Raw genomic sequence first — 15,144 nt, 5'->3', positions numbered from 1 at the left:
ATCTCTTAATACTTAGTTTTGACTTCTTAACTAAGTTAACAGCAACAGTGGTGTTCTCATATTTTTTCTTTGTTTTTTGGCCTGGCGGATTATAATCAGAATCTTGCTCATCATCTTGTTCATTGTCTCCTTTATTGCCATCACTGACCTCTACTGTACCTGTTTCAGCTAAGATAGTTCTCTTCTTGCCAGCTTTAGATGGATGTACTTTAACAATTTTTGATGTGCAATAACCAGCTTGACCATCAGTTTTCACCTGTAATATATAAAATTCTTTATCTTCATTGCTAAGCCAGTTACCATTCACTTTTGTTATATCAAATAAACAATCCCACTTTTCTTCAAAACATTGTTTGGATTTTTGATCAGAATGATATTTCTTAATAAGAATTTCTAATTTTTTTGTTATAGACCTTTCATTAATTTTTGGTAAACTCAGTTTAAGCCATAAATCAGATAATTCTGCGCCAACCATTTTACATCTGGAATACACTGACTTCTCTAAATTTGATAAGTAATTATACCGACCAATAACAGAATAAGCTTTTGGCATTTTATTCATAATGCCAAATGGCTGCAAAACTTTGTGTATGTGAGATCTTGTTGATTTGATTTCTCAAAGTGGACTAGATTTTTTGTCCAGACTTTGATATTTTCAGGTTTTTCAGCTATCTCAGAGCTTATTCTGGACATTCTGAAATATAAAGTAAATTGAAATAATTTTAAGTTACATGCAAAATTAAAATGAAATCTAGTAAACACAAAAAATCACCTTGATTGGAACACGTTTATCTTGACTGCTAATGACAATAATTCAATCTTGTGCTTGCAGAAATTGATAACATCGGATGCATTCAAACAATGTATACTCAAACTTATATACTTATATGTTTGTTTATTTGTATCACACTACACCAATGATATTGTAATTATTATAATTACAATATCTTTGTGCTACACATTAAAAATTGTTAAAAAACATTTACAATTTTTTATTTTCATATTACAATTTCATATTTACAGGTGACATTTTTGCAATCAAATGTCTTAAGGTATACATTTTTATAAATGAATATAAAAATGTCAGCTTTTAAAAATATACCCATTGATTTAAAAAAAAAAGTTGAAAAATCAACCCCCTAATATATATATATATATATATATATATATATATATATATATATATATATATAATATATATATATATATATATATATAAAATTAATATTGTTTGTAATACTTTAAAATAAAAATGGTAAAAACACAATGCAGCGACCACCTTTTTGTTTTGATTTTCTTAAAACACAACTTTACCGCAAGCAAACACGATTAGTATTTTATTGTTTGAAGAACATAGCCTAACACAAAATTAAAAAACAAAGATTTTAATTTTTCTATTACTATATAATGATATATATTTTATTGTACAATAATATAAATTTTTTTAAATTATGTATAATTTTTTTTCTAAAATAAATATTGAAAATCTTGAAAAATAAGAAATTCTTTTTATTTTATGAGAAAATTCATTTTAGTTTATGCTTTTGTTTAATTCGGTGTTTTAACTTTTTTTAACATTTTCGCATAAACAGTAAAAATGCCGCTCTTAAAATGGTGCCATTATTGACATAGTTTAAACATAAAAGTTTTTATAATGTGGTTTCATTTAGCAGTTCATCATTCTATTTTTTATCTGTCTGAGGACAGGATATTACGGAGTGATTTCTTTATTTACATACAATAATATAACTGTATAAAAATAAAAAACTTTATTTATTATAAAACAAGTTTATATCTGTTTCGAAACCCTACAAAAATGCAAAACATGAGTTCGATCCTTATTTATATAAAACTTAGTTTAAAATTTAACACCAAAACATTTTTCTTAAATAAATTAAAACACAATACAATTACTATATAGTAATTGTATTGCGTTTTAATTTATTTAAGAAAAATGTTAATAAATCTTAAAATCTTAAATAAATTAAAAATCTTAAATAAATTAAAACGCAATACAATTACTATATAGTAATTGTATTGCGTTTTAATTTATTTAAGAAAAATGTTTTGGGGTTAAATTTTAAATTAAGTTAAATTAAGTCCAACAATAATAAAAGCTAATATTATTGTTGGGTCTGCGAACTTTCTTAAATTTATTTTGTCAACATTACGATTGTTAAAAACCGTCTATGGGTTCATTATTTTCTCATGAAAAAATATCATAAGAAGTCTCAAAACATCTACTTTGTTTTCAGAGCAATATTATTATGCAAAATACTAATATAATTGCGCTCAAACTCGAAGACTTTTTAAATCAAGCGATTAATAAAATTTAATTTGTGCTTATTTTAAATGATTGTGGAATTTCTTTAAAATGTAGAAACAATTAAAATTTGCCAAAAGGCCCATAGTTAGATGAAAAAGTGAAAAGCCCATGCGGGACTCCCGCTTAGCCTCTGGGGCCACCACGCCTCTGGCTGATATATATATATATATATATATATATATATATAGATATATATATATATATATATATATAGATATATATATATATATATATATATATATATATATATATATATATAGATATATATATATATATATAGATATATATATATATATATATATATATATATATATATATATATATATATATTATATATATATATATATATATATATATATATATATAGATATATAGACACACACACACACACAATAGGGTGTCCCAAAAAACAACATTTTTGAAAAATATATGCAGAGACACCCTTAATGTGTTCTATCTAATACAAAAACTTCTTTTTCAACTAACTTTTTAAACTAATTCAAATTTTTCAAAAATTTTAACTTATTTATCAAAATAGTCATAAAAATACATAAAAAATGCATTTTTTTGTTTTTTGTTAAAAAATGTATTTTTCATGTAATAAAACAAAAATAATAATTCTATATTTGAAATCTATATTATTTTTGAAATTTTTATATAATTTTGCTTCATTTGAGTACCAGGTTGACATATTTTTGAAAAAGTTTTTTTTTGAAAATATTAGGGACCATTAAATATTCGAGGTTCTTGAGGGACCCTTTAAAATATTTTTTATTCAAAAAAATTTTAAATCTAGTGTTTTTGTATTAGATAGAACACATTAAGGGGTCTCTACATATATTTTTCAAAAATGTTGTTTTTTGGGACACACTAACACACACACACACACACACACACACACACACACACACACACACACACACACACACACACATATATATATATATATAGAACCCTTAGATGTTGTCCGAAAGTTTTTTCCATATTTTGATGACAAAAAGTAAAAATTAAAATGCAAGACCGGAATTTTTTTATTAATGATAGACTGGCTGCCCCAACCAAACCCTCAGTCGATGTAGCAGCACTCCCTTGCGGGTCAGGCTATTTGTCAGTCGATGTAGCAGAACTCCCTTGCGAGTCAGGCTATTTGTCAGTCGATGTAGCAGCACTCCCTTGCGAGTCAGGCTATAAGATAGTCGATGTAGCAACACTCCGCGCATGATTTACAGTAAAAAAAATAAAAATAAAAACATTTTATTAAAAAAAATAAAAATAAAAACATTGTTTATATTGTTAAAAACATTCAGAATGTTTTTAAAAACATTCTGGTCAATTAAATTTGCGTTTTTGTGGTTTTTTTATATAACAATTAATTTGTAATTAAATTAATGGTTTTGACTTTCGTCCAACACGAAAATGTTGGACGAAAGTCAAAAGTAATTAAAAGTGACGTATGTGTTGGCGTAAGAATCACTTTTTTCCTTCCGCTCTTTCCAAACAACAAACTATAGATCTCTCTCTCTCTCTCTCTCTCTCTCTCTCTCTCTCTCTCTCTCTCTCTCTCTATATATATATATATATATATATATTTGTGTGTGTGTGTTAGTGTATATATATGTGTGTGTGTGTTAGTATATATATATATATATATATATATATATATATATATACACACACACATATATTGCATATTATATACAAACACATATATTGCATATTTAGCCAAGATGATGCAATACTTGAAAAGTTAGTTGTGAGGGCGTCAGTACATACATCGACTGACTATCTATATAGAACATGCAAGTGAGTGCAGCTATGTCTGTCACTACAATAGTTTTTTCTTTTATTTCCAAAAAAAATTAAATGAATTAAAGACAGCAAAAAAAGTTGACAAATGCATTTCTATATATGCACTAATATCGTAAAAATATGCACAAATATCATAAAAATAAGTTTTTTAAAAGTGTTTCTTTTTTGGTCTCAAATAAAGTGAAAAAATTGTCTGAAAAACTTGTATAAATGCACTTGTATCATTTTAAGCTAAATAAAACAATAAACAAAACTATCAAAAGCTGAAAATAATCAAATAAACACAAATGATTTAAAATATGATAAGCTTGTCATAAATGCATAATAATATCACAGACCTTATTAAGAAACATTATGCTGCTCGCATTTTGCGTGCAAAAAGGCAATTTGCCTACACATTCAGCAGTTTTATGTTACGCAAAAACTTATATCTTTTGGAATATCTAAATTATCTTTCAACCCTTGGAATTAGGGTCAGCATTCGGCAATGCAGACCTAAAAGTATTTGGATCGGCAAAAAATTGCCGACCTCATTTTAATGTTTATGGTTAGACCTTTGTATCAAATAATTTTTGCCGACCTGATGCTGACCTCAAAAAGATTAAGGTGGGCAAATCATTGCCGACTTCATTTTTCCTAATTCTGAGGGTTGATCTTTTGATGTCATTTATGTGACGTTTTATTGAGAAGATATTTGGCTGCAAGTAAAGAATTTAATTGCAATTGAGAACTGATTGATTTTTAGTTAAAAAAAAAGTTTGTTTAACAATTTTTTTTTTTAAATTCAAAATAAGTTCAAGAAAATAAAGTGTTTTAAGTTTAGACTTTTCATCATACTTAATTTAAAAAATACATAAAAAAAGTACTTATGATTAACTGTTTATTAAAGTATTGCCTGATCATCGATTGGCAAGACCCAGGGGGTGGATTCATGGGTAGTATGGGAAGGAGGTTGTCACGCTTCCCCTATCCCCCCATCCTTCTTAAGAAAAGGGAAGAGTCAACATTAGACTTTAAAATTATGAAATAAATGACTTTTTAGTGATTTATTATATCTTTTAAAGATATTACGGAATTTATAAAGATTAAAGAATTTTATTTAGCAAATTTTTACCTACTGAAAAATTCAGGTTAATTAAAAAGTCGAGGCAGCTGCAAAAGGAAATAACTTATTATATTTAAACAAAAACAACTGGAACAAGATTTGTTGGACAAAGAAGAAGAGCACTTTCCAGTCTTCTTGAGACATGGCCAGCCTTTTTTTCAGCTTATGAAAATTACACAAGTGAAACAAAAAATGTGAAAACAGTTGGAAAAGTGTATTCATATCCTAAAGGCTGAGAGTAGGTATGTGGATTTAAATTTTTAAATTGATCAAACACTAGATAGTTATATATCATTAGAGCTTCAATACGGTATTTTAATGGTAAAAAAATAATTAAAATTGAACAATTCTACAAAAAAGTTATAACGCTTTAAGTAACAAATTTTTGATATATGGATTTGTTGAAGAAACTGTAATTCAAAATTTAGTTAATTATTAATTTAGTTAAAATTAGTCATCTAAATTATCATAACTTCTTCAATTTTTATCCAAATATATAACTTGGTATCAAAAGGGAGCTTCCTGATGAACCTACAGAAGGAAAAACTGTCTGCCAAAGAAAGAATTAGATAAGTGTTTTTACTAATTTATTATTGTTCTGTTTTTTAAGAACATTGAGCACTCTATTTGTAGAATATAATAACATATATATATATATATATATATATATATATATATATATATATATATATATATATATATATATATATATATATACATATATATATATACATATACATACATGCAAGTGTATAAATAGAGAAAATATCTTTATATTATCATGTATAATTATAAATATAATATTGTACACTTAAAAGAGTGCTCAATAGATAACCTAGAGCTATATAGTAGATATGTTACTGTTACCTGCAATAGCAGGAATTAGCTAAATGCTAATGTTTATAATATAATATTGCAACTCTGAGTTTGATATGTTAACACAATCTTCAGGCAAGTAGTAAAATTCATATGATAATTTAGTTAGGTTAATGTTACTATTAACTTGTTTTTAGTTAGTTAACAGTTGTAAAACAGTTATATATTTTGATGCTTGTATAAAGGATTCGTTTATATGATAATGCACATTATATATTAAAAAATATAAAATAAAAATTTTACATCTGACCATATCTTCAATGTATTTGGTGAGAACATCAATAAACTTATTATAAAATTTACAAAATACATTTCACATAAAATTCAAGTTTATCTATTCTATTTTTCAATAATAATCTAACTTTATAAACATTTCTAAAAGGAAATGCCTTTAAAAAATGTTTATCTAACACTACCTAAAAAAAATTCAAAAAATGTGGCACAGAATTTCAGCGTAAAATTTGGTTCCATAAAATGAAATTTCCAAATATCTACTGAGGTTTGAGTGACCATTATCCCAGTTTTTACATAGGAGAGTGCAGCGCTAAACTAATTTTAATTAGTTTGGCCCTGCACTCTCATGTGTAAAAACTGGGACAATGGTTACCCTTACTGAGGGAGCCAGTTTTTTTATACATTTTATACAAAATTTATGTAAAGATTTAAAATCAATTAAAAGTAATTTTACTTGCTCAAAATTGATCATTATTTTCAAACTCTGTTTTGCAATTCATAACTTTTTTTTATATATTTAATTATTTGCAGATTATAAATTAAGTTATATAGAAAAAATTTATTACAATATATAACTTAATTAAATATATTGAACCGTTTTAAAACTATTCATGTTAAAGACTACTTACTTTATTTAAAACCTAATTTATTTATCAGACCATATATTAAAAAAAAAAAAAACATGTTATAAAGCAAGTGTGTTTTTTGTCAATATCTGGAAAATACAATGTTTAGTAAGTATAAAAACTTTAAATTTAGGTATCCCTGCAGTTAAGCTTGTTATAAGTTGACCTGAAATAACTTCATTTTTTCGCTTTTCAAAATTAGTATATTTTATAAAAATTTGTTGAATATTTGAAAATAAAATTTTTCTAGTAAAATTTGAATTTAAACTGTTAAAAAAATGGTGCCACACAAGTGAACCACACAAATTCGATTTTCTTTTTATCACATACTATAACCTGTTTTTAAAAAAAAATCTTTTTATGATTACTTTTCTCGTGAATCATTCTAAAAAAGAACTTTAAATTAACTTGGACTACAAGCTTAATTGATAATTTGTTTAGAATTTATATTTTAAACATCATAATAGTTTTATAATGTACAAATGAATTCTATATTACTTACCATGATTGCTGTAAGATGAAAAATCTTCTACTTTGAAGTTTGACTTAAATAATCTGGATTCAGGTAAAGGGAGATTAAAAACATGTTTTCTTTGCTCTTCGTTGGCGGCTGCTAACTGTATTTGCAGGGCGCTTATTCTATCTTGAAGCGATTTACTTTCCCGGAAAACAGTTGCCATTTTTCTCCATTTTGATACTTCAAAATAATGACTTCAGAATCTAACAAGTGGACTTATATGCCTCACCAAATATTACTTAAAATTATTTATAGATTAAATGTCAACTACGCTTAAATTATAAAACTTATTTTCCGGCAACGAAAGCGATGATATCAATACACCAAAAAGTATATACAGTAAAAAACACATGGTTGTCGTCCGTTGGTTAGTGATATTATATTAAGTTAATACATTGTATTATAAGATTAATAGCTATAGTAAATGTTATTGTAGTAATAGTTTACAAAATTTTTTTACATTTTACAGTTGTATTTATTATCTTTTATATTTTCTGTTGTAGCTATATATTTTGCAGTTGTATTTTGTTATGAATGTATGCAACTGTAAATACAATAATCATGCCTTAAACAAAGCTATTTGTCTAAAAAATTATATAGTCATTTATGACGTATTAGTTAAAATTTTTTTCATTAAAGTGCTTTAGTAAAAATTTTTTTTTTTAAGTTGTGTATTATCTAGGTATTTTTTTAAAAATGTAAAAAATAACTAGTGTAATAAAAAATTAAAGTATAATGTTTTTGCCAATAGTATAAATAAACCTTGCTATTTTATTTTTAAATTATTTATTACTTTAAATAATTCTTATTAAACAACTTTTTAAAATAAAAAAATAATAAAACATGAAGAAAATAGATATATTGCATATCTTATTTAAATTTAACATTTAAATAAGATATGCAATATATCTATTTTCAGTGGCTTAGCAAGGATATATGCTGCCAGGTCGGAATCTAATTTTTTTTTTCGTACATCGATGATCCATATGCACAGATTATCACAAATTTCTATTGCATAAATGATTGCTTTATTAACTAATTGATCTTTATTCTCTGTTAACAATAATTTTAAAGCTTTTAGTTTTATAACATGTTGTATGTTTAATCCTTTTGTTTGAATGTAGATCTGTATATTATTTCCCTAAGGGCTGAATCCCACAATTTAGTATTTAAATTTCTTATATAAAAGATTGTCTAACTACCAAATTTCAGGTCCATACCTCATTACCTCATTCTATTTATTAAATATTGGTTTTTAATGACAAAAAATGTAGTTAAAAATGTCTAATCATTGTTATATGCAATATATATATATATATATATTTATATATATATATATATATATATATATATATATATATATATATATATATATATATATATATATATATACATACATATACAAACTAAGTGTTATACTTTAAAATCAAGACGTAATTAATGATACTTACATAAATATAGCGCATTATACAAGTCTTTTTTTTTTACAAAATATAGTCTTTTACCTTACTGGTGTATTTCTTGTTCTTGTTGATCTTGTCACAGGTTGTTCAGTTGTTGTAGAGGGTTTGGTTGTTGTTGTTGGATCAATTGTCACAGGAGAGTTCATTGGTAAAAATGACAAGTGGTTTGGTGGTATTATTGGTTCAATGGGAAAATTCATTGGTATTGTTTTGTGAATTTTCGAGTCAAGTTTCTGATGACACTATAGTAGAATATTTAGAACTGTAACCAGGGATAATAGAGTTTCTTGTCGAGTTATATGTATATAATACATGAAAACTGATTTAAAGCGATTTAAAATATTTGTTGTGTTATGTTAAAATGCTCAAACAAGTGGTGGGCCATATATATCAGGCCTTGTTAAGAAGCGCTACGCAGCTCCCATTTTGCTTGCGAAAAGGCGATTTGCCTACGCGTTCAGCAGTTTTGCGCTACGCAAAAACTTATATCTTTTAGAATATTTAAATTATCTTTTGATTACCGTTAACGTGACGTTTATTCCGAAGAAATAAAGTCGTAAGTAAATTTAACCGCAATTGTAAAATAATAGATTTTTTTGTTAAAGAAACAGTTTGTTTCATAATTTTTTTTTTGTTATTAAAAATTAGTTAAAAAAAAAAGTGTTTTAAGTTTTATCTTAAGGAATTAAATATACAAATTCCTTTTATATGTCGAATATGTTATCGGTAACTGATAAATAACAAAAAAAAACTTTATTGTTTAAAAACATTATTAAAAAGAGTTCACAAATTAAATAAGAAAAAATGTATTAACAGTTAATAATAACCAAAAACCAAATATAAAATCATAAGAAAATAAACAAATATTTTACGTTTCATGAAAAAAATATTTTTTTCAAAATAAAATTTAGTTCATATTTGAAAAAAATAATAAAAATGATTTTTTTTAATAAGAACTTAGATTTTATTTGTAACTTTTGTTATAGTGAGAAAAAAACAAACTGTTTGTATGATTTTTAACGCGTTAATAAAATAACTTTAATTACAATGCGGTACTTGAAAAGACGCTAGTGACGCAATATAACTTCTAACGATGCAAAATATATTTGCTGAGTTGAGTTACTTAGAAATGCGCTACGCGTTTTCGCTACGCAGCAAAATTTCGTAACAAGGCCTGATATATATATATATATATATATTATATATATATATATATATATATATATATATATATATATATATATATATATATATATATATATATATATATATGTATATATATATGTATATATATATATATATATATATATATATAAATATGTAAATATATATATATATATATGTATATATATATGTATATATATATATATATATATATATATATATATATATATATATATATGTAAATAAATATATATATATATATATATATATATATATCAGTCTTCTCCATTTGAAGTTTAATGCTTATATAATTATATATTTTATATTATTAATTTTTATTTATATATATATATATATATATATATATAAATTACTAAAAACACTTATCAAATTTTCTTCAACAAGTTGTTTCACCATCAGTACCTTCATCAGGGAGCTTCCTGATCTATATGATAAAAATAGTAGAAAAAAAACACATTACGGGAACAAAAAAACGTGTCCCCCTAAACACCGACTAAGAGTGTGTATATATATATATATATATATATATATATATATATATATATATATATATATATATATATATATATATATATATATATATATATATGTATATATATATATATATATATATATATATATATATATATATATATATATATATATATATATAATTTAGATATAATTTGATCAATGTTATATTTTAGATAAATTTATTAAATGTCATTACAAGAAGCTGGTAGTCAAATTAAAACAGAGCGTCAATCAACTGTTTCATCTACACAACATGCCAAAGATATAAAGGTTTAGTTTATTGTATTATAATATGGTAAAAACCTAAAAGGTCTAATTTATATATATAATAAATAATATTATCTAATAAATAGGAACTAATTTTTGTTTGGATTGGATGGAAGTTAAATCAAAATTTAAAAAAATTATTTTTTCACACTCTTTATATGTCTAATTCCAAGTATCAAAAAAAAATGCAACTAATGGTGCCAGTTGCAAAAATTTTGCTTCTGCAAATGCTTTCACTACCTCAATTTTTAAATTAAATAATCTAAAAAAGAACAGCAAAACAAATGTTTTATTTAAATTTTAGAAAAAATGAATAATATAAAAACAAAGGATAAAAACTATACAATATATACTTGTTACATTAAAGTTATACAAATATATTTACACACAGATAGCAATTTATATTTTCATTTTCCTCTTAAAAAAAATAAAATATAGGAAAAAATTAGTCTTTTTAATGTTGACTTAAAACTGTTTTTTTGTTGTTGTTGTTGTTGCTTTTTTTGCTGGCCTGATGCCAACCTCTAACAGTTTGAGGTCAGCAATTTATTGCCGACCTTATTTTTCCTGATTCCAAAGGTTGATATATATATCAGGCCTTGTTATAAGGTTTTATTCCATAACGAAAACGCTTAATGCTAATAAATGTAACTTTACCACAGCTTTTATATTTACATTTATTTATTTATAATTTATTTATTCCTTATAATAATAAAAAGTTACCTTATAATTTATTTATTCTTTTAATAATAAAATGCTTCCTTATAATTTATTTATTCCTTATAATAATAAAAAGTTTACTTATAATTTATTTATTCCTTATTATAAAGTTGAGATAGGGTTACAACCCTATCTCAACATGAACCTTGACAAACAAGGTAGCTGTGCTCAGAAACAAGTTGAGCGTGGTACTTCTAGGGGCGTGGTGGGGTTCAAACTTGGATTTATAAGAATTAATAAGAAACAAAAAATGTTAAATACATTTGTTAAAAATTCTCTTAAAAAAAAATTGTAATTTGGTTTGACATATTATAATCTATGATGAAGAAATTTACGTAATGAGTTGATTAGCAGGTGATAAGAAAAATTTGTTTTAATAAATAATGCAAAACTATTTTACATTCCTTTGAAACTAAATTTTGCATACTACATTTTACTATTTTATATTCCTTTAAAAATTTTTAAATTTTTAAAACCATATTTAATTCAAAGTCTTTTTATAAAAAAAAATAATATAAAATGTTCAGTTTCTTTAAATAAAATATTCACAGTTGTGATTAAAATGCTTTTTTTACAACTTTATATTTTATCAATAAACGTCACATAAACGATAATTAAAAGAAAATTTAAATATTCTTAAATAAAAAAGCTTTTGCTTAACGTAAAACTACTGAATGCGTTAGCAAATTCCCATTTCCTATTTAAAATCCATTTGTAACACTTCTTATCAAGGGGCTGCCCATAAAGGACGTCACCATTTATTAGACATTTTTTGACCCTTTCTCTCCCCCCCCCCCTCCTCCTTTGTCACTGATTGATCTTTTTTTCTATAAGCAGAGACAAACTTGATTTTACAGAGGGACAAAATAGATCGTAAGGAGGAGGTTTGAATGATTTTAATGGTCGAGAAATGGTGCTCTGAATATTGGAAGCGATAAGAAAAAGTACAGAAGGAAAACGATTCTTGCTGGCAACATCTGAAATGGATACAGCTTTCAAGCCATCTTCTGACTGGCTGATTGGAATAGGTGGAGACAGAAATCGACCAGAAATAACTTGGAAGTAAAGGCTCCTTTTTAAAGCGCAACATCCGGGATTTTCACATTTCACAATTTGCGTGAAATATTGACTGGTGCGCACATGAGAGGCAAACCAGTCCTGATCCTTTGACAAGAGATGATGGTCATCAAGCTCCGTCTTTTTGTCTGGATTGATATACTCGGCCACCATTGAAAACTGGTCAATAATCAGACCTGAAAAAAACGAGGCACAGCTCTTTCCAGCAAATTCAAAATTCTGTTTCTCCAGAAGAAGATCCACTGTCCGGCCTTAAATAAAATATAGTCGCAATACAGATATTAACTCCTTAAGCCTTGTATATATATTGTATTTTGATAAACAGTTGATATTAAAAATGAATTTGAATACCTTTAGAGTCTAGATGAGGTCCATAATGATCATAAGGTAGGGTCAATCCTACCAACTCTTTACTCAGTGGAGCCACTCTCGGCTTGATTGAAAGCACTCCGTCCTGGTGCATTTGTCATGATAAAAAAGGCATCCAAATCATTTGTGAGGAAATGATGAATTGCTGTAAACAAAATGGATATTTAAATTAAAAGAAACATAACTGTATTGATAGATCGCAATAAAAAATTTGAAAAAGAAGGCTATACCAATTTCGATTTGAAAAAGAAGGCTATACCAGTTTAGTGTATTGTGGATTTTCATCTGGTCCGTCATCAACACTGAAGACAACCACTGGCTTGACCAACTTGGTCAAAGGATCTTTTTTGATAGAATCAAACTCTGGCAAAAGTTGTTCAAAGTCCAATCCGTGAGCATACGCTGTTGATGATGAATGCTTTCCAGATTGAATAGCAACATAAGTGGGACCAGAATAGGAAACTGCGTCAGATTTTCCAAGCCCATCTGGTTTGATTGTAACACCTGCGTAGACGGACGAGATGAGTTTGTGCTTTGCAGTAGTAACCCAATCATGATACATTTCAGATTGTCTTTTCTCGTGGGGAGCAGATCCATGTTCAGCAAGTTGAACAATGACATGCAATATCTCAGATTATTCTACCTCAATAGTAGGGCGACCGATTCCATCATTTACTTTAAGAGCTTTTTTCACTTCCGAGTGGTTAGCGAACACCTACAGTACTGAAAGAACTATACAAATAAGTTAATGTTCATTTTCTACAATATTATTATTGTAACTTATTATTATATGATGCAATAAATATTACCTGATTCATGACAGTTTTCTTTTCAGCCCTTGATTTTTGTTTTGACTTCATATTGCCAATCAATTTGTTTAAATTACTCGTAAGCTCCTGGACATTGGCCTTCTTTTTAATGGTTTCTCCTTTAGCATTGGTCCATAAGCCACTTCTTTTTCTGCTCTTCATAGCAACTATTTCTAGATTCAAAACAACGATCTCTGCTTTGATTGTGTCTTGAGCATGAGTCTTGGCCTTCTTCGTCACAATTTGAACTGTGCTCAGGATGTCGTGTCGAGAGGCATCTGACGTGGTATTAACGACATCTATTGGCTCAATAAATTGATCTGAAAAAGCCGGAACTCTAAAAAGGAAGAACTGGCATAGGAAGGAACAGATTGCTTGGTTGTTTGATGGGCCCAAAATGACATTAAAGAACCTTTTTATTTCAAGACCATTCAGGTATACTTTTGAATCAAAGTCTATACTTGAACCTCCAAATCTTGCTTTTCCTTGATCTCATTATATATTTTATGGACTTTTTTTTTACTATCAGCTTTGAAATAAAAATGGCGAGCCATGCAAGCTGCTCCTCTAAACAGCTTTTTATAAGAGTTTTTAGTTTTTGCATGAGCTATCTGTTTATTCATAAAAAAAGCTCTTATTTAATACAAAATTTTTTACTTGTTACAAACATATACTTGTAATGTTAAAGTTAAAAGAATATATACCTTACAAGCATTGTTTATTGTGTAATGAAAATTTCATTTAAATATTCATCCATTTATTTATTAAAATCTCTACTTATTTGATAAAAAACTTAACAAACAACTTGACAAGCAAAGAGCTATAAAAGTTTTTACTGTTTATTTAAAATATATACTTTCTTGCTGTGATAGAATGCAGAAAGATACAACAATTATTACAATGGTTGAAGGTTCCACATTGTGTTTGTATAATAAAAACAATTTTTTTTAGCAGAACATTTAAATTATATTTTTTTATTTTGCTCAAATTGAGACAAATTTATACAATTCATTATAACTAATATATAAAGTATATAACTCATCGCATTATATAAAAATTATTACCAAATAATTTAGTGCGTATTAAATTTATATTATATGTATATGAGTTTGAGCAAAAGAAAAAAATAGCAGTTATAACATTCAAAAAGATTGTTTTACTTTTTTCAAATGTATTTTTAATAATGTTCAATATTATAAACTTTAATATGAAGCTATAACATAGACTAAAAAAATGATTTAAAATAGA

At 25.9% G+C, this 15,144-nt stretch overlaps 2 protein-coding genes across 3 annotated transcripts in view; one reads left to right on the top strand and one right to left on the bottom strand.

Moving 5' to 3' along the window:
• Positions 1 to 7,679, bottom strand: part of LOC100201328 (dual specificity mitogen-activated protein kinase kinase 7) — a 33,301-nt gene extending 25,622 nt beyond the window's left edge. Inside the window, exon 1 of the mRNA XM_065790953.1 lies at positions 7,479 to 7,679. Coding sequence (XP_065647025.1) covers positions 7,479 to 7,656 — 178 coding nt within the window. The 5' untranslated portion in view covers positions 7,657 to 7,679. The remainder of the gene's footprint in view (positions 1 to 7,478) is intronic.
• Positions 7,680 to 7,737: 58 nt separating this feature from the next.
• Positions 7,738 to 15,144, top strand: part of LOC100197762 (WD repeat-containing protein 5) — a 30,080-nt gene continuing 22,673 nt past the window's right edge. The window contains exons 1-2 of one of the 2 annotated variants that reach the window (XM_065790954.1): positions 7,738 to 7,860; positions 10,828 to 10,924. In XM_065790954.1, the coding sequence (XP_065647026.1) occupies positions 10,841 to 10,924 (84 nt within the window). In that variant the 5' untranslated portion in view covers positions 7,738 to 7,860; positions 10,828 to 10,840. Of the gene's footprint in view, positions 7,861 to 9,134; positions 9,159 to 10,827; positions 10,925 to 15,144 lie in introns of those variants that run through there. The other variant, XM_065790955.1, reaches the window with a different exon arrangement.

Source organism: Hydra vulgaris, chromosome 02 (genome assembly GCF_038396675.1).
Source record: "Hydra vulgaris chromosome 02, alternate assembly HydraT2T_AEP".
NCBI classification, from domain to species: Eukaryota; Metazoa; Cnidaria; class Hydrozoa; order Anthoathecata; family Hydridae; genus Hydra; species Hydra vulgaris.
Note: the sequence above shows the minus strand (reverse complement) of the source record. Positions and strands in the feature narration are given on the sequence as shown.